Source organism: Electrophorus electricus, chromosome 24, assembly GCF_013358815.1.
Source record: "Electrophorus electricus isolate fEleEle1 chromosome 24, fEleEle1.pri, whole genome shotgun sequence".
Taxonomy (NCBI): domain Eukaryota; kingdom Metazoa; phylum Chordata; class Actinopteri; order Gymnotiformes; family Gymnotidae; genus Electrophorus; species Electrophorus electricus.
Genome location: NC_049558.1, coordinates 5424753 through 5443766, shown reverse-complemented (window position 1 = coordinate 5443766; position 19014 = coordinate 5424753). Strand labels below are relative to the sequence as shown.

The 19014-nt window shown below is 40.4% G+C and overlaps 4 protein-coding genes and 4 non-coding genes across 12 annotated transcripts; 5 read left to right on the top strand and 3 right to left on the bottom strand.

Annotated features, from left to right (window-relative positions):
• The first annotated feature begins 87 nt into the window (after positions 1–87).
• Positions 88–161, top strand: trnan-guu. The gene has a single exon. It is a non-coding gene; the product is annotated as a tRNA-Asn (tRNA).
• Positions 162–802: 641 nt separating this feature from the next.
• On the bottom strand, positions 803–5411 carry ebp (EBP cholestenol delta-isomerase). Of its 2 annotated transcripts, none has more exons than XM_035522520.1 (5): positions 5197–5411; positions 3119–3428; positions 2645–2681; positions 2420–2550; positions 803–1747 (listed from the first exon to the last, which is right to left on the bottom strand). In XM_035522520.1, exons 2-5 carry the CDS (start codon positions 3426–3428, stop codon positions 1512–1514), a joined length of 714 nt encoding a protein of 237 aa, XP_035378413.1. In that variant the 5' UTR covers positions 5197–5411; the 3' UTR covers positions 803–1511. The 2 variants fall into 2 exon arrangements, with proteins under 2 accessions (XP_035378413.1, XP_035378412.1); XM_035522519.1 differs by lacking the exon at positions 5197–5411 and adding an exon at positions 3699–3804.
• Positions 887–959, bottom strand: trnaf-gaa. Its single transcript has one exon. It is a non-coding gene; the product is annotated as a tRNA-Phe (tRNA).
• trnah-gug lies at positions 4223–4294 on the bottom strand. Its single transcript has one exon. It is a non-coding gene; the product is annotated as a tRNA-His (tRNA).
• On the top strand, positions 4703–4774 carry trnae-uuc. The gene has a single exon. It is a non-coding gene; the product is annotated as a tRNA-Glu (tRNA).
• Positions 5412–5467: 56 nt separating the features above from the next.
• Positions 5468–8412, top strand: ccdc115 (coiled-coil domain containing 115). The gene is given in 7 exon segments (XM_035522565.1): positions 5468–5761; positions 5871–5974; positions 6600–6608; positions 7217–7301; positions 7303–7315; positions 7628–7819; positions 8261–8412. Coding segments are annotated over 7 exon segments (621 nt in total). The 5' UTR covers positions 5468–5650; the 3' UTR covers positions 8368–8412.
• Positions 8403–12906, top strand: si:dkey-109j17.5 (zinc finger BED domain-containing protein 6). Of its 4 annotated transcripts, XM_026998162.2 has the most exons (3): positions 8403–8491; positions 8855–8911; positions 10821–12906. In XM_026998162.2, the coding sequence occupies exon 3, from the start codon at positions 10836–10838 to the stop codon at positions 12615–12617; it is 1782 nt and encodes a 593-aa protein (XP_026853963.2). In that variant the 5' UTR covers positions 8403–8491; positions 8855–8911; positions 10821–10835; the 3' UTR covers positions 12618–12906. The 4 variants fall into 4 exon arrangements, with proteins under 4 accessions (XP_026853963.2, XP_026853962.2, XP_026853960.2 ...); XM_026998161.2 differs by lacking the exon at positions 8403–8491 and having other exon boundaries at positions 8779–8911; XM_026998159.2 differs by lacking the exons at positions 8403–8491; positions 8855–8911 and adding an exon at positions 8922–9163.
• Positions 12907–15442: 2536 nt separating this feature from the next.
• Positions 15443–18906, top strand: apobec2b (apolipoprotein B mRNA editing enzyme, catalytic polypeptide-like 2b). Its single transcript, XM_035522395.1, has 3 exons — positions 15443–16230; positions 16741–17276; positions 17541–18906. Exons 1-2 carry the CDS (start codon positions 15965–15967, stop codon positions 17273–17275), a joined length of 801 nt encoding a protein of 266 aa, XP_035378288.1. The 5' UTR covers positions 15443–15964; the 3' UTR covers position 17276; positions 17541–18906.
• Positions 18907–19014: the final 108 nt, after the last annotated feature.

The following is a 19014-nucleotide window of genomic DNA, read 5'->3' as shown; positions in this document are numbered from 1 at the left end:
GAGCTATCATAAACTATTATTATATGAGATAAATTCAGACATAAGATACAACTTCTACATTGTAGAGGGTATAAGGGGAGGGTATAAGTCTCTGTGGCGCAATCGGTTAGCGCGTTCGGCTGTTAACCGAAAGGTTGGTGGTTCGAGCCCACCCAGGGACGTAAAATTGTTCTTTTTCGAAGAAATTTTAAATGGTCCGACCTAAGGTACGTTCGAATTATCAACCCCTCATCTTAATTTTTTAAATGTCATTTAGTTATTTCGATCTCTTCACACATTAAATTAAACCTTACGTTTTTTTTTCCTAAACCTTTTATATTGTGGTCAAATCATGAAAATGCTGCTCTGAATTAAATGTTCACACCATTTCATTTGGTTAATTCACATTATCCACTCATAATATGAACTTCCACAATAAAGCACTTTTTTCCTCTGCTCCAGTAAATTCATGTTTGACTGATAGTACAATGGAAATGTAATTGCAAACTGGGGTTCAACTGCATTTTTATTTTAGCAGAGCTGGAGCACAACGGTGAGAAAATACATTTGCATTGTTGAGATTGTTATTTTTAATGTCATACCGTTAAGATAATGAAACTCAAATGTCAAAAGGACTTCGCTTCATTTGAAATTTGTCAGCCATTGTGAAAAAAAATGCAAATGAGTGGGAAGTACTCATTTAACTGTACGAAGTCACACCTTTAAGACAATAAAAATGAAATGTCACAAGGACTTTGCTTTTTGATTTTTAATTTGTCAGCCACTCTACAAAGAATATACAAATACGAATATACCTCTGGCATTTAAGTTATGTCTTAAATAATGTGGGAAATGAATTTGTAAAAACACCATTTCTTTAGCATTTTTACATCTGCATTGGAAAAAATGCCGAAACCCGGGATCGAACCAGGGACCTTTAGATCTTCAGTCTAACGCTCTCCCAACTGAGCTATTTCGGCTACAGATTCGCAGTTTAACACCACACCTCTAGTTGTCTAGACCCTATATTTACTTTCCACATAATTAGTGTATACTTGTTGCAATTTGTGTGCACAAGACACTTGATTGACATATGTGCATTTATTTTCTGTTCAGAGTTCATAAAGCTGCAAGCCTTTTGACTTTGCATGTTTCCGAATTAACAAAGTTCATCTTGTAATTGGCTCTCTCCAACAGGGCCCTTGTAAGTCTCGGACATCGTTATTCAGTTCAAGCTCTGCACTTTTCCTCCAGCAAAGCGCCAAAGATATGATTCTGTAAACTAAAACTCTCACAAAAGTTGACTGCGGGCCGCAGTTTCTGTAGACACCACAGTACAGCACAGGTATTATAAAATTTTAATTTTAATCTCAATATAAAAACGCTTTGTGATATTGTATTATATTATATACGATATCATCATCATCATCATCATCATCAAGACTGGCTTGAATATTAACAAATTAGAATATTAACTGATGATCTCCAAATATTACCTACAACAATGCAAAATTATTAGTTCCTATGTCTTTTTAAAATATAATCTCTTTTCTACTTGAACTTGTGTTTGTGTGTTGTTTGTCCGACAAAGCCTGAGTGAAAGATAACTGACACCATGAGTCCACAATAAGAAGGAAAGGAATCACAATCCATAAAACATTCATGAAGACAAAGTAAAACCAGAAATAAACAGGGTGGTTGTACTCGCTGTGGATGTAGCCATCTCTGTGTTCAGTGTAGAAGTACAGGACTGCCCCATACAGTTGCCCTGTGGATAGAGGAAGTTACTTTTAACCAGGGGGTATTCCACAAAGCATGATTTCTCATTTTAGATAAATTAAAGATCAAAGTTGCAGGTTGTCCATTAGGAATGGCCATCAATGTCCATCTGGATAAACTAAGAAATCCAGTTTTTTGTGATGCCACCACTCCCAGGCACAAATGAAATATTATGACAAACAAAATTTAATGTTTAATGACAGTCACTACAAACAAAAAGAAAAACACCAGCCTGTAAAATAATTTCATAATTTATCAAAAAAGGTACTATTAGATATGTATTTTTAAGATGTATGCTATTATTGACATTTAATACACTTAAAAACATTCTTTACCAAGTTTTAATATCACATACAATTATGAAAACAACAACCACCAAAACATTTAGAGTATTAAAAAATGTTTTAAAATAGCCAGCCCTGGTCTTAAAACTGCTTCACAAACATTCAGTTAACACATTTCAGTGGGAAAAATAAAGTCTCCTGCACTCTGATTCAGTAATCCCTAGAGGTGTAAGGTATGTATGTGGGGTACTGCTATTTTGAATCTATGGTTTGTCTCATCCATATTCACTGTGGGTGACAGCATAGTTAATTATGAAAACAGTTTTTTACCATGTGTGCCCACACATTTAACAGCACCGAATAAGAAAACTTCTTACCTAGAGATACGATTAGCTGTAGGACAAATCTGTAGGGACGATTGTACAAGAAGGCTGCAACAACCCAGAGACTGAAAGGCCCCCATAGACATGCCGTCACTGTCTCCATGCACACAGTGAAATTATCTGCACTAAATAAAGATCCATCAAGATGGTTTGACACTGGAAAAGGCACGACTGCAAAGCATGCGGTACAGGTTTTACTCACATGTATTTCTAACTTACATAACATATCTGCTGTCGCCTTTTGCATATTCTTTCCCTGTGTGGAAAAAAAGAAAACAGGCACCATGAGCTCTATGCGTGAAATTCAATAGAGCACAGTAATGTCAGAAGCACTAGGCTGAAGTGGGCCCCTTCTTCTTCTTCAGGGACAGCTACACTATTGCTTAGCCAAAAACAAGTTAGATTCATGAGCATTTCATAAGTGTCCTCTTAGTACACAATGACCACATGGTAATTGGTCATAACCAGAAACCCCAGCAGGAGCCAGGCATGAAAGATCAAGCTTTTACTACAACCGTTTGAAATTAGAAATTTATATATTTATACATATATAATATAAATATATAAATTTCTAATTTTCAAACGGTTGTAGTAAAAGCTGATCTTTCATGCCTGGCTCCTGCTGGGTTTCTGTTATGACCAATTACCATGTGGTCATTGCACGTTGCAATTAAGGCTTCAGTGTTCACTCACAGAGTTGGGAAAGGAAGCTCTGGTCTGCTGGAATGATGGTGTAGTAGAGAGAGAACCAGCCCTCAATGAGACCATGGATGAATCCACACACAGTGAACCAGCACAAGGCTAACCTTCTCCAGGTGCTCAAATGGCATCCAGACACCCTCTGCCCGGTCAGAGCCCAGGCTACCAGCATTAACAGCCCAGATGCAGAGAATAGGAACGTGAGAATCTCAGACATGGATCTGTCATTCGGGATGTAGTTTGGGATGGACAGGTCCCGAGGCCAGTACGGGTGACTTATGGTTTCAGCTGCACCCTTTGGCATCTACAAAGACAGAGTGCACACCTTAAAAGCTTCTATAAAATATATAATTACAAAATGTCAGTCACATCAAGGAGCAAAAACATAGAGCAACACAAAACAAATCAAATAAAATTGATGGATAGCACATGACAAACTATCACGTAATAAGACCAAATCCTACTTTATATTGAGCATACTCAGTTTAGAATACTCAATTCAGCCTATATATCCTTTAATGACTTCCAAACTTTATGCAAAACTGCATTATTTCACCTAAAGCCTTGTGCTTACCTTGAATGATAGAGAGGAACGCGAAATAAGCAAAGGTGTAGCTTTTTGCAGTTTGAAAACGAAACGCAACAAGAAGAAATACACTTTATAAGAACCGTTCAAAACTTGCAGGACGTTTCCCTGTAGCTGCAAACGTCACACCAGTCACCGCCAATCAGCACATCACGCCACAGGAGACGCACCCTACTGTATTGCCGTATGACTGCACCACCCAATAGGTACTCCCGTCACTATAAAGCGGGAGGTGTCCGCCGACCTCTTTGACGACTTGGCAAACAGAACAGCACCACATGAGACATACTTCGGTTTCAACTGGAGGATCGACGTGGCGCGCAATGTTGTATTGTGGTCGGTCTCAAACGTTTGTAGTGATCTAATAAAGTGCATTTTGTTTTAACTAATTTCCGAGTGTCTTAAAGAAACCGGTAGTGCACAGTTATTAAGTGGGGTATTAAAATGAGTTCTAAAGTCACTGGCAAGTTTTCCAGGGGGAAAAAAAAAGAATCGCTTTAACGGTTACACTTTGCCGTGACCCGGATTCGAACCGGGGTTGCTGCGGCCACAACGCAGAGTACTAACCACTATACGATCACGGCAAGCTACCAGAGCGGTAGTCGCTAATCTAAAAATAATTCACATGACCATTATGTACCCGTTTCATTTCAGTGTAAATTAGTTTTGAGACGAGCACAATTCACAGGGTCAACACTAAATATTTTTGCATGTATTTGGCAATAAAAAGATATTTAAAAAAACGAAAATTCAATGCTTATAATTGTACTCCACTATACCATATAAACATTTGACAAAAAAAAAATGGAGGCAGTAAAATTTGTCTCAAAACTATACGTGTGTGTGTGTGTCAATATTTTTGGCCTATAAACGGATGACAGTATGGCTAGCTAGCTAAAGATATATTAAGATATAACTAACACGCTACCAAGAAGACCACAGCTAGAAGACCAAAACACGAGTCGGGCAAGAACAAAGCTCGTACCAATGACTCCCATATGGTCTAGCGGTTAGGATTCCTGGTTTTCACCCAGGCGGCCCGGGTTCGACTCCCGGTATGGGAATTAAAGTTTTGTCCTGTGCGACATTTTTCCCCAAGATGGCCTCCTTTGGATATTGTTTTATAACACTGGTAACAAATATGCCAAATGTAAGTTGGGTTTTAGAGGCCCTAGACTAAAGGTATCTGTGAAACATTAGGAGAGCACAGGATAGTTGGCAAAATGCAATATAAAGGTGGAATGGCTGAGGTGTTCAGTAGTTCAAATACATGGAAGAGTGGGTAGGTGAGTGGGTTCTTGTGTCGTGTAATACGGTGTAATTCTGGTATGAAGTGAGTAGGCTGGGCACTATGTAAAGTTCTAATGGTTTGGCACAAGATATTGGACACTATTTATTATCCTGTGTATACAGTTTTTTTCTAGTAGCATTATATCTTGTTTGAACAAACACTAGAGGTGTTGGTTGAGAATTTGGTAACACTCACCTTTTTGTAGGCTGCAACAGTGCAAATCCAGAGACAAATATTTTCTTATGTCACTGAATACGATGTACACTACATCTGCCTTTGTTAAAAATATGCAAATGTTTGCAAAACTCATACGTTAAGTATGCAGCTAGCGCTACAAATCCAGAAATTAATAGAAAAAACGGCGCATGAAACGAGGACAGGCACACTTGAACGAGACCTCTAATGGCTATTTTAAAAAAAAAAATTTTTTTACAATCAGCTGACTATTGCTGTCATGTGACCTGACATGGCGACGTGGTGGATGACAGTAAAGAGAGTTCAGCGTCTCGACAGTCTTGCAGAAATCCTCCAACGAAGCCACTGACGTTTTTAAATATTGTTGCTGTAGTGCGCGAGTATTATCGCTGCTTTCTGCAATATATACATTTACGTTCAACTCCCGATTTTTTTTTCCCAGACGAAACTGAAAATGAGTCTTGATCCCGCGTCTCTACGTATAGATCAGCGGTTACTCTATTTTATGGATCAGCTGGAGATTTTGGAAGAAAAAAGACAGAAACTTAACGCCCTCATAGAGGAGGTAAGAAACGAAAATGGTGTAAATTCGTGCGTTTATTACATTTCTTACACATTAGACTATTTGGATCTGTGTTGTAAAATATACTCATCATAGACTCGTCTCTTTACAGGGATGGTTTAACATATCCAAGGCACGTTACTCCATGGGAAACAAGCAGGTTTCAGCCCTACAATATGCTAGCGAGATGGACCCGCATGTCTACGTGAACACAAGGTCCAGCCATGTTATTGCTAAATTATCCTTGATTCATGTTTTGGCTATGTTGATTTAGAAACTCACAAAAGTTAGCATCTGCTTGTTAGCACACCTATTTTAATTCATAAATGTTTGAATGTTAGAATTTCCAAGATATTGGGCATAAACACCTTAAGAGACATGGATTCAGTGTATGAATGAGTAGATGCCCCTTAGGTTAGTGGGTACAAATCAACATAGCATATACACTGAATGGGCACTTCATTAGTGCCTAAGGAAAACAGAAAAGCAAGACTCCAGTGGGCAAAAGTGCAAAAATTAGATCATTAAGAATTGGAACATCACCTGGTCAGATGAATTCAGACTTCTGTTGCAACATGCTGATGGGAAGGGTCCAAATTTCAATTAAATATCAAATGAAATCAAAGTTTGTCACATACATAATCATACATAGTGCAACTTGCAGTAAAATGCTTTGACAACTATCGGCATGAAAGGTAATATATAGAGAGAAACTCTAAATTATAAAGATAGATAATATAACTTAAAAAAGTATGGACTCTAGTTACAATATATATAATACACTAATGATAAAAACTAGAAGTATACAGATTGGCAGTAGTATGTGGTGCATAGTTGAGAGCATAGATAAGTCTGAAGTGCAAACTGAATTTGGCATAAGCAGCATGAATTGATAACCTCTTCCTCTTAGGTGTCAACAATTCAAGCTGGTGAAGGTTGAGTAATGGTGTGTGGAAAGTTTTCTTGGCACACCCTGGGTCTTTTGACCGAGGTCTTCTGCCTATGGATGGACAGTAGGACTTAACTAAGAATTGTGACCAACCAAATTCAACCTTTGATGGAAGTTTTTTACCCCATGCCACAAGGGCTGTATAGTCATGGATTGGTTCCAGGAACATGACAGCAAATTTTCCTTGCTTCCCTGGCATTCACAGTCCCCAGATCTCAAATCTATAGGGCATCTTTGGGACGAGATAGAACGGCCTGTATTTTGCAGCAACTGCAAAAAGCTGTCCTGTCTGCATGGGCCAAGATTCCTGCAAAACAATTTCACCATTTAGTGAAAACCAATGCCAAATAGACTTGCTGCGGTTCTGAGGCCAGAGGAGGGCCCACTGCGCTACTATATGGGTGTCTCTAATAACGTGATCATTCAGTGCATATGACAACCTTTAAAAAAGCATTAGCTGTAGCTGCAGTCTGACTTTGACGTTTTTTATTCTGAAACGCAGCTCTCAGAAATGGTGTTGTGGAGTTCCAGTGTGAGCAAACTGAGCACAAAGCAGAAGAACCAAAAGAAAGCGATACAGTAGAGAACATGGGAACCAACAGAAGGAGGTAGGACTGATGAACTCTCAAATGCTTTCATTTTCTAGGTGGTCAATGAATGATGAATCAAAGTACACCCCCCCCCCCCCCCCCCCCCCCACCAAAAAAAAAAAAAAAGTTGAATTGCAGATATAGAAATCTGTTAAGTAGCAAGAGATGCTGGACACATGGCTGGAAAATGTGTCTTCAACTTGAAATTAAATGTTACAGTTTCTGTGATTAAAAATGTGTTGGACTTTAGTACGGCGAGAAGTGAAATAATCACCAGGGAACAGACAAACTAGACCAGAGAAATTTAAACAGGACATCCCTTATTTGCAGGCCTTAGGAGGAGAATGAATGTCAGACAGAAAGAAACTGAGGACGAGAGCACTGCTAAAGGGCAGCATGAGGAGGAGCGTCAAGTCGCCCCAAAAGCGGAGAAAGCCCAGTGTCCACTTCAAGAGCCACTGAAATGGTTTGGAATCCTTGTGCCCCAGAATCTTAAGCAAGCTCAGACTGTCTTTAAAGAAGGTAAGATTAAAACAACAGTCTGTCCAAAACTACAGTTGTTTCTGTAACTCACCCTGTAGATTAGGTAGAGCAAGTTGCTAGCAACACCACGGTCATGGGTTTGGGTCAAAGGGGATCACATTATTGTCATGCTGATAAATACTGCAATGTTGAGACAAAAATGATCAGTCACAGTTGGTGCCAAGATTCACAAAATAATATTTAAACACATTTTTATGTTAAAAATGCAAAATTTGCCATGATTAGCATAACATAGTAAAACATCTTTTATGCAATCTCATAATTTTGTTTGATCCATAATAATATAGTTTACTTGACCTCTAATAATTATTCTTAAATAAAGTTTTATGTTTAATTACTTATGACATTCTTTCTACTCCAAAGTGCGCTTATACTATTTTGGAAAATTAACACAATTTTGTTTTTCAATGTAATTTGCAGTCATCACCCTTTCAGCAGAGATTTCAACTTTACAAAATGTGATTCTGGTCACCAGAGAGGAGTTGCAGTCTCAGATGAAGGAGAAACAGAAGATTTCATTGAATTAAAAGATCACTATTCACATATTAAACTTTGTTTAAACCCCTCTGTAAGCACTGTTTCTTTTTCTTTTTTTGGGGGGGAAGACTTTGTACCACAACTGGACTGCAATTCCTAACTCAGGAAAAAAGAGTAAGTGATGATTGGGAAAACAGTGGTTACTGGGACATCCTCTGCAAAATATGGTGAAATACTGTTTACCATTAACTCTAGTGTAAATGTTGGCCATTAGCGAATACCTAATAAAAAAAAATAATAATAAAAAAAAAAAGTTGGCACAAGGAATGCGACTTGTGCTTCATGTTGGGTTTTCACACTCTGATATCATTTCTTTACAGACTGTCCTGACAGACCAGCACGATCATTCCATTTTTATTAAAACCGGAATGGGAATCTTAATGTTCTGAAATGTGGCGAGGCCAAGACTTGATGGTGAACTACGTTAAACTGTTATCCTGCTCATGAATCCACTGCATGTTCTACCTTCATGTGCAGGGGGCAGCACAGGGGTCATATCACACCGGGGAGTAAGCCAAGTCACCAGCCATTACGGTCAGTCGCACCCCAAATGTTTCTCAAACTTTAGCTGGACATCGCTAACCGAGTCTGTCGATGCATGCATGCCCGGTTACAATGAAGAGAAAGGGGAAGATAGGTTTCTTTTCTTGGCGGTTTAAACGACATTTTACAATTCAAGAAGAACGTGGAAATAACATTTATGTTCAGTGCAATTTATGTTTGCCTACAAAGAACGTTCTGTCGACTCCGATATCGTCCTGCTCCAACCTGAAGAAACACTTGGATGTGAGTTGCAAGTGACAATAAGTACTCGCTTGGTCCATGTTTTGTTATATTTGCTGACTTGACCGAGTTAGAATTGGTTATATAACATTCTAGCTATGCAGAAAACGGCTCCTCTATCTTTGGTTTTATTCAAACTAATTTTTGCCCTGTCCATGTGGTCCTATGCAATAAGATAACGCGAACAAAGAATTCGTTTTGGGAAGGCGTTTAGTTAACCTAGATTAGTTATCTAGCTAACATATATTTACATTGAAGCTATTTTGGGCAGTTCTAACACTAACATTACTTTTGAACAAACTTCCACTTGTAACTATATTGTCAACTATAGCTCATCCGATCCTTCAGCATCACACTTGGTGGCGTGCAGGCGAACAATCCGCTTCTCTGTTGCGAAAGTAAAAATGCAATATCTTTTGCAAAGTTCAGTTAGTTGCTCCGTACCAGTTGTACGGAACAAAGTAGTTGTTAACCTAGTTATATATCTAGCTATAACCAGTAAAGTAACAAGTGTATGAATGAAATCCAGCAATATAAATATAGTACCATGACTCACTTTTGGGGGCGACTGAGGGTGCGACAGCGAGCTAGTTCTAGCTAGGTTATCTGAACTAAAACTAAAAGTAATTTGTTTTTAAAACGCAGCTAAAGGCCCGGGAGTGCCAGGCGAGCACATGCGGCCAGGTCCCTCACAAAAACGGCCCTGTGTTAAAGTCGAGGCGGTTCAATGCGTCCGTCGCTTGAACGCACACCGCAGTCAATTGTTAACGGGGACGGTCAAAATGGTGGAGGGGAAGGAAGCCCTCCCCTTTGCTGCCTGCTTCCTGGTGTCCGAAGCGCTGTCGGATAGATGAAGCTGTTTACACTGGGGCCGAACACCTTTACCGACAAATCATCTTGGCCTTTGTTGTTGGGTTTTGAGACAAGAGTTGTAAAAAGCTCGCATTTTAAAGGGCGTGATGCGCAAGCGATGCAATCGCTGTGATTTCCGTTGAACACGTTATCTTGCAGACAAAAGCCTGCCGTCATGTATGGCAACGGTGAAGGTGTCCGCATATTGAACCCTAACGCCGTGTAGGTTGCGGGATTGCTGGAAGACGAAGGCAAATTCCAATCAGTCAGGGAAGTTAGAAGAGTCTCGTTGCTTCCGTCTTGGAGGATTTGAGAATCACCGATGGCGTCCAATTCTAGAGTCTCCATTCTGGATTACTTCAATATTGTCTTTGAGGGGGAAAATGGCAAAATTGAATCTAACTGCAAAGCTTGTGGCACAAGGATACAGGCGAAGCGGACAGTTACTTCTAACTTCGTTACACATTTAAAGGTATGCGATTTCATGTGATGGGGGAGTTATTAATTGAATCGAAAACAATTTAAATGGCGTCATGAATTTTATGCGGAGTACCAGAAATCCAAAATAAAGTATAAAAACCTTCATAACTTGGTACGTCCCGCCTTTTGATTTCAGTGTAACGGAACCGGACCTAACATTAACGAGATTGGAGTGTTTTTCTTTTCTTTATTCTTTTATTAAAATAAATATTGCTTTTATTACATCAGGATGTGATACACAGGTCATACAAGCATTTCAAATGAAAATATTTATAATCAAATGAAAATATTTATAACAGTCCTTATTTCTCTCCCCCCTTTCACGCAGCGTAAACATCAAGCAATGTATGATGAGTTTGTGAGGAAGAAAGATGTGAAGAGAGAGACCTATGCTTCGGGGGCAATGCAAACCTATGCACCCATCAGTGGAGCCAGCCGAACAGCTACCCAGACTGGGGCGGGGACAGCCAAATTCGACCGTAGTGATCCACGACAGTCCCTCATTTCTGAAACCATTGCCAAGATGATCATCCGAGATTTGCAACCTGTGCAGATCATGGAGAACGAGGGCTTCCGGGAACTTCTTCAGCTTCTCGAGCCCCGATACGTTCCAGAACCAAGCCATTACATACAGCAACAGCTCCTGCCAACCTATGCCTATCAAGTACAGCTGGCAACCAAGGTGGCGCTGTCAGGAGCAGAGTCCTGCAGCGTGACCCTGGATCTTTGGAGGAGTAATACCGCGTCTGCCAGCACCGGTTCTGGTTACCTGGGAGTGACGTGTCATTTCATAACCACAGACTGGCAGATCAAATCGGCGTTGTTAGCATGTTTACCTCTCCCAAGTAATACTGACACTCAGCGCATACTCACTGAATTTGACGAGATCTCCCATGCTCATGGCATCTCGGGTAAAGTGTTCCGTATCGTAGTTGACCCCTCGCCTTGTGAAAGCCGATCAGCTTTCCGCCTGCCTGGTTTTTATCTCCATGGTAATGGTAATGGGGATGTGGAGGATGAGGAGGAAGAAGATAGTAGCGATGAAGATATTGGCACAGCACTAAGCAAAGAAGCTGTGAGTGGAGCGGAAGAGGAGAACTCTCTAAATCATTGCCTTGGTCGCTGTAGGATAGACTGCTTTGCTCACTCGCTGGCTCAGTGTATTCGAGAAGGAATACGTTCATCCTCACAGATATCCATGACTCTCACCAAAGCAGCTTGCTTCTACAATTATGTCATTGCCACAGTGACTCCAGAAAAACTTGGACAAGTCTTTGGTCCTGGCAACGCGGCAGGAAACGGACAAGGCCCTTCAGGTCCAGACCGGCACTGGAACGCCCAGCTCAAGACAATGCGGCAAATGCTCGAGTCAGTGGATTTCTTAGAGGATATAGTAGATAGAAACGACTTGGCGCTCAACAGTGTGGAGAAAGCCATGCTGCGGGAGCTGGTGGAAGTCTTGGAGCCGTTTGAGGAGGCCACAGACATGGTCCAGGGGGACAAGCATGTGTCCATTAGCCTGGCCCTCCCCAGTGTGCTTGGCCTACGGAAGCACCTCGCAGAGGTCGTAACCCACCAATGCACGGGGATCGCGACGGGACTGTCTCAGGCACTGGACCGGAGACTAGCCGGCATTCTTGAGGACCCTCTGTACGTGACGGCTACGACGCTGGACCCGCAGTTCAAGCTCTCTTGGAGCAGTGATCGTGACTGGCACAAACAGGTTCTGCTGGAAGAGGTGGGGAAGCACACCCAGCCAGTGAGTCCACCGGAGCCCAGCTCCGAGGCTCAGGCGTGCCCTTCCAAACGCAGCAGGCTGTTCTCCTTCATCAAGCAAAGGCCCACCACGCAGGCCAAGAGTATGGAGCAAGAGCTGTCCGCATATCTCCACGAGGAGCCCACAGACGAAGATCCACTGCAGTACTGGAAGCGCAAGTCCATTGACTTCCCCCTGCTTTCGCAAGTGGCCAAGAAAGTGTTTACAGTGCCAGCTACAACTACAAAAGTGGAGAGGATATTTAGTCTGGTGGGCAAAACAATAAGGCCAGAACGCTGCCGACTCCTTCCAAAGAACTTAGAGACTCTGATTTACTTAAAGGCTAATTACAGTATACTATGGTCTTAACCAATTGCAAAGGCCATCTTTACAGGTTACTTACAATAGCTTTATAGAATTTGGGCTTTTTTTTAAACTGAAGGATGCCTCAAATCCCAAGAGCAGCTTGTGCCTGTAACATGAATTTGAATATAAAACTGTAGAATTACCCAAAGCAACATCATAATGATTTGTTTCTGCAGATATACACAGTAAATGTACATAAACACACAAACATTAATTAAAATAGTATGGTAGTGTTTTTCATTTTTTGGTTTTTGTTTTGTTCTAGCTGATACATTTATTGCTTCATATTTGTGGCATGTTTATATATATATATATATATATATATATATATATATATATATATATATATATATATATATATAAACACATTCTCATTTTCTCCCATTCTATTTGCTCTTCACTTCAATGTTATGACATCCAAATAAATAATTCAGAAGTTTAAAAAAATGCAGCTCCTGCTTGGCACAAACCTTCTACCCTATATGGAATGATATCAAAACCAAATAAAAATATACATAAAAGCAAACTTTTGGAAAATGCAGTACGCATAAAGTATCCACATTAATCATGACACAAACATGTTTTTATGTTTAGTATTTTTTGCATGCAGCCAAATGTACCTGTAGCAACATATACTTTTAATTGCTTTTATTATTAGGTAATATGTGTGGCCTCAGGCACAGAAGGAAGTAGAATTATTCAAAGGAGCTCCTGTACCTCACCTTGTAGTGAGTTACCCAAGAGCAGGTAGAGCAAGGTATTAGATAAAGCATGGTCATGGGTTTGATTCTCATGTTATACTGACAAATATAAGTATCAGTAAATAGAAGTATGTGGCTCTGGATAAGAGTGTCTGCCAGATGTAGTGTAAATGTTAGGATGTAGAGGAACATGTCTTATAATCACATGTGGTACCTGTATTGTGCTGAGGATGGGAACTGCAAGAGATACTTGGGTTTCAGAGATTGGTATTAGAAATTAAATTATCAAGAGAATTTACTTTTCCTTTAGGAATGTTGCCACGATTGTTCGGCAGGTGTAAAATACAAGGCAAAATGGTCACATCTACATTTTTAATTGTGGTATGATAAATATGCACCCTTCATAGAAAAGCAATATTAAATGTGCACTGCAGTTCAACTGGCTTTCTTTTATGTACGCGCTTTTTATTTTGCTTTGATAATCTTTCATGAAATGATTTCCTCAAACGTCCACACAAGAAAAGCTTAATACTACGTCCCTATCGCCATGACCTTCATAACCATGAAGAAGATGAGAGCAAGCAACAGTATGGTAGATATATATTTTCTTTGCTTGCTCTGAGCTTACCAATTCACCCTGCCGGAAAGCTGCAGGCAGACCGGGTAATTGGAAATAATTACATTTCATTGCTATAGGGAATTGGACAGTCTCCAGCTGGTGTGGCTGAATAATGAGCATTCAGTCATGAAGGAGAAGGCCTGTAATGTGTTTGGGAGGTGATGTGTGAGTGAACAACCCCCCCCATAATAATTTAGATTAAAAATATCAGTCATCAGAAAACTACAGCTTTTTGTTCTCTTTCCTTCAGCATGGAGAATGTAGAATCTTGTAGCTACCAGGCAGTCACTAGTTTTATTCTACAAAAGCCTCACGCTGATTTTGTCAGAAGACGGTGTCAAATTGCCAGCATAGAACAGAATATAAGTGTGTATTTGTGCCACGTTATGCATTTTAATAACATTAGCGTAAAGCACCAGTACATTTGTAAATGCAGTTTTAGATTGGTTTAGACATGCGGGAAATGGGCCGTGATGCAGTGCAGATGTAATGAATATTTAGTTTAGTGTGTGTGTGAGTGCGTGAGTGAGAGAGAGAGAGAGAGAGAGAGAGAGAGAGAGGAAGGAGGAGGAGGAGGAGGAGCAGCAGCAGCAGCACCTCAATTTCAATTTCCACTCTCTGCTAAGTAATTCATTTCAGAGGTAATTACCAGGTTGGTAAAAGTGTATAGACAGGCCATTTCTATCCCAACTGAAATGGATGATCTGCCATCGTGTTGCTCTGTGAGGAAGGGAGAAACAACAGAAATACAGTGAGGAGGGGATAAACACAGGAGAAACACACACTTTCATATTACGCCCAAGCAAGTCCAAGCCAGACACAGCTGTGTACACCTACGCATTTAATGTGCTCGCTGCTCTGGATAGATTTATGCCATAATAAATATGGCACACTTCAATACTACGTTTAACCTATAAACATAAAGCACCTTTGTGTCCGAGCATGTTTACTAATCTAAGCTCATTTCTGCCCCATTTATGTGACTGCATCCACTGAGACATAAAAGGCAAACGCACATCATCAACATTCTTGCTCAAGGAGAAACAAACAGAGCTATTTAGCATTAAGATTTATGGATGCAGCAGTTTATCTGCATTGAAATGCAGTGGAGGACATTGAATAGAAAATGTGATCAGACCACAAGAAGATCCAGGATGTTTGTTTGTATAAGGTATTTACAGGTAATCCTACTGTGTCCCCTACTATGGCAAGAGGGAGAGTCCCAATCAAGCAACAAGTGTGTTATACTTTGTTTTTATGAGCATTTCTAAAGAGATGGAATGTGTTTTAATCATGAGTCACTAATAGCTGTGTGTCTCAGCTGGTCTGACTAGAATACACTCCAGCCTCATAGCTAAACTGACCTTGCTGTGAGGGTATTAAGGCCTAGTGCTGACCTGTGGAAGTATCTGAAGAGAATGACTCACACTGAACTGTCTGCCAAAACATGGTTATTAATAAACCGCCTGTTGGTGGTGTGCCGACAACTTCAATGATGAATAGGGGTGACAAACACCTCTGGAGGACTGAGAGTAAAAAATATAATTGGAAATAAAACTAGAAATTGAATGGAAAAGGTAATTAGGACATAGCAACAGAAATAGTAAAGGAAATTACGTAATACTCATTATTTCCCACTTTTCCAGCTGTATTTCCCAATAACCTTCAACATTTCCAATTGTATTTCCCAAAAGCAGGTCCAAATGTATTTCTCAATTAGCTTTTAAATTCATTTTTCCATTTCCCAACTTATTTCCGAGTGGTAGCCCACCTGCTCTGAGGCTCTGTCCTGCTCACTGCCGTGCACTCTCCTTGGGTCTTTTTATAGCATGGAAACAGGAGAGAGCAGCTGCCCCTAATCTCCCCATGGCATTCTCTAACCATTCACACTTCATTTGCTCCGGAGGCTGGAAACACCTCTACACACTCAATCCCCGACTTACGCACGCAGTCTTTGGCTTTCTGACTCGTCTGCTAAAGCACGCTGCTGTTTGCTCTCAAACCAGCTCAGCTCGGCACCCAGTTTAGCCATGGCAGACAAAAATGCTCCCAGCAAAGTAGGCGCAGTGAAAAGGAAGGAAAAGAGGATGGAACCCAAGACTGAAAAGGAGAAAAAAGAGAACGAGAAGGACAAGAACGTGAAAAAGACGCCCAAGAAGATTCCGGAAAAGGCCGAGGTGGAGGCCGAGAAGCCGACAGGAAATGGGGAGGAAGACCAAGGTGCGCAGGCCGGTCCTGAAGATGGCGAACTCCAGTTTGAGCCAATAGAGCTTCCTCCGTTTGAGATCATCACTGGGTAAGGAAAAGTTCTCCTCGTCTTTCCTGAAGGACCGATTAACTAATCTCAAGGGGGTTTTGCTTGTTATAGCAGACCATACAACAGTTGTAGCAACATACAAGTAAGTGATTTGATACTTAGCTTTTTATGATATATGAAAACCAAGGTCTTTCAAACAATAGTGGGTTCTGTACCAAGAACTAATTGGTAAGGAGTGAACTTCACATGAAATGTTTGCGAGCCCTTCTTAAAGAAGACAAAGATCAAATGTGATCAGTTTATCTTCACAGTTTGTGGAGTTGAATTGAAGCCCCTTAGCAAGATGATTTAAAATACCCGCGTTATTTCAAGTGTTGCTTATGTCGCAGTGAACAATGCATCAAAGGATGTTCCACAGGGCTGGTGCTAAAAACTAATCAGTAATGCTGAAAACATATGATGACCTTTCGGTCACTGCCAAGGAGTGTGACAGAAGCTTGTCAGAATCCATGAGGTGTTTCATAGCAACCGTTGCCTGTACCTTGTCAGGGAGCGGCTCAACTCCTCCTACTTCAAGTTCCAGTTCAAAAACGTGGAGTACTCCTCGGGCAGAAACAAGACCTTCCTGTGCTATCAGGTGGACATACGCGGTGGCGCAGCAGATGCAGATGGTCTCCGTGGTTACCTGGAAGATGAGCACTCATGCACCCATGCCGAGGAAGCGTTCTTCCAGCAGGTGTTGCCTTCATATGACAAATCGCTGCACTACACGGTCACCTGGTACATATCGTCCAGTCCCTGTGCTGCATGTGCCGCTAAGCTGGGAGAGGTCTTGACAGTCCGCAAGTCCCTCCGCCTTAACATCCACTGTTCACGCCTCTTCATGTGGGAGGAGCCTGAGGTGCAGGCCGGGCTAAAGGCACTTGCCCAGGCAGGATGTAAACTGAGGATGATGAGGCCCGTGGACTTCAGCTATGTTTGGTCCACTTTCGTAGAGAATGAGGATGAAGGCTTTACGCCCTGGGAGGACTGTCAAGATTGCTTCGAGTACTATGACGAGAAGCTGACAAACATTTTGCAGTAGGGTAAGTGCATCACTTAACCCCTCTCTGTAATCAGGAGCCATGCCTGGTCTTCAGCCAAGAGGCCGACAAAGCTTAACATCAGTGGCAAAAGACAATAAAGTAATGCCTGTAAGCAACTTTTAATCAAACCCATTATGGAACAAACGTTCTCAGAGAAAATAGGTTCAACCTGTGTTTGTTTTACTTTTGATTCACTGAAAAATATTATGTTATTTTGTCAATAATCCTTGAGACAGGTAATTCATCTCTTTTTTTCTCCCCTAGGATTTGTCACTAGAGGGCACTGCTTTCGTCTCATTGCACAAGCTGTACTTTATCTACGAATTTTCTGCTGAGAAATTGTTTCTCTCTGTCTGTTATGTATCACACTGTAATATGTTAAAACTAGAGAACTCAGACTCTTATGGTCTTTAACACTGCAGTAACTGAGTAGGAATGATGTAACTACATCATGCAGTACATCCAATGGGTTTCTAACGCTTGTTGGTTATGCAAAAATACCATAATTTGACTCAATGTACAATCAATTCATAGATTAATTACATCTATGCTCACTGGGCTCAGTTGATGTGATGTAAAATCGGGTATTCCTTTTATGACTCAGGGCTGATTTTCCTGACATAGATTAAGCAAACTTTTCAATATGCTATGTACACTTGATTGAGCTTGTCTACAAAGTTTGCCACATCTTAAAAAGCAGACATGTTGAGCTTTGTATTTCTCCATGTACTGAATGACAATCACACCAACGTTGCTTTTTCTAAATGAAAAGGACTTCTCATGCCATGTTGAAAGCTGATCTCAACTGGCGATTAAATTCAAGCACTTCACTCTTTCTGTGAAGTAAAGGTGATACACATAAATTCCATCCACAACCATTGGGTTTAACTGTGCATTTCAATGCATACAGCAATACAAAGACACACACACACACACACACTGCATATTTTGCATCAAGAACCTTAATATAGACTTAATCAGCCTAGTGTCTAACGTAAATGATCATGAACCAAAAACCACTGTGAGAAGGCAGCAAACACAGACACATAAGCAGTAGTACTTATACAGGCTGCTAAATAGTAGCACAGTGCTTCCAACGACTGCTGCTCTAGTCTGCTTACGTATAACATGCAATCTAACCCATTCATACTATGGAAACAGTAATGAGCAATCATGTTTAAGCTGCACTCGATGATTCCTCATGGATTTGACACATTAGGACATAAAAGTGAACTAATCACCAGATCATTATTCAAATGCTATTAATTGGAAGTCGACCAATATGTAGCTTTAGTCTGAGGGACATTACACTTCCCCTCATACCTTTATTTCCATGAGGTAAACTGTTTGGTAAATGCCAAATAAAAACATCATTCTGAGAGTCAGTGCTTTTTCTACAATAAAAAACTGTAGTCATGTAAATTTAAAGTATTTGTGTGTTTCTCTAATATTTACACTTTTGGAATATTACTTTGACATTAATTTTAAGAAAGCGTTATACTTCAGATTGCACTAACAACCTTTTGATTTTACTTTGACTGCATGTGTGAAGTTGTGGTTGAGCTGATATTACAGCTGAAGTACCATTGTATTTTCAAATACAACTGCTTCGAATTTATAATTTTCAAAAGACTCACACCATTTCATAGTGTTCACCCCTAATAATTACATGTAAAATTAAGTCAATTTAATAGTTACTGGTTTTTTTTTTGATACTTAATATTTTCAGCTAAGGTGG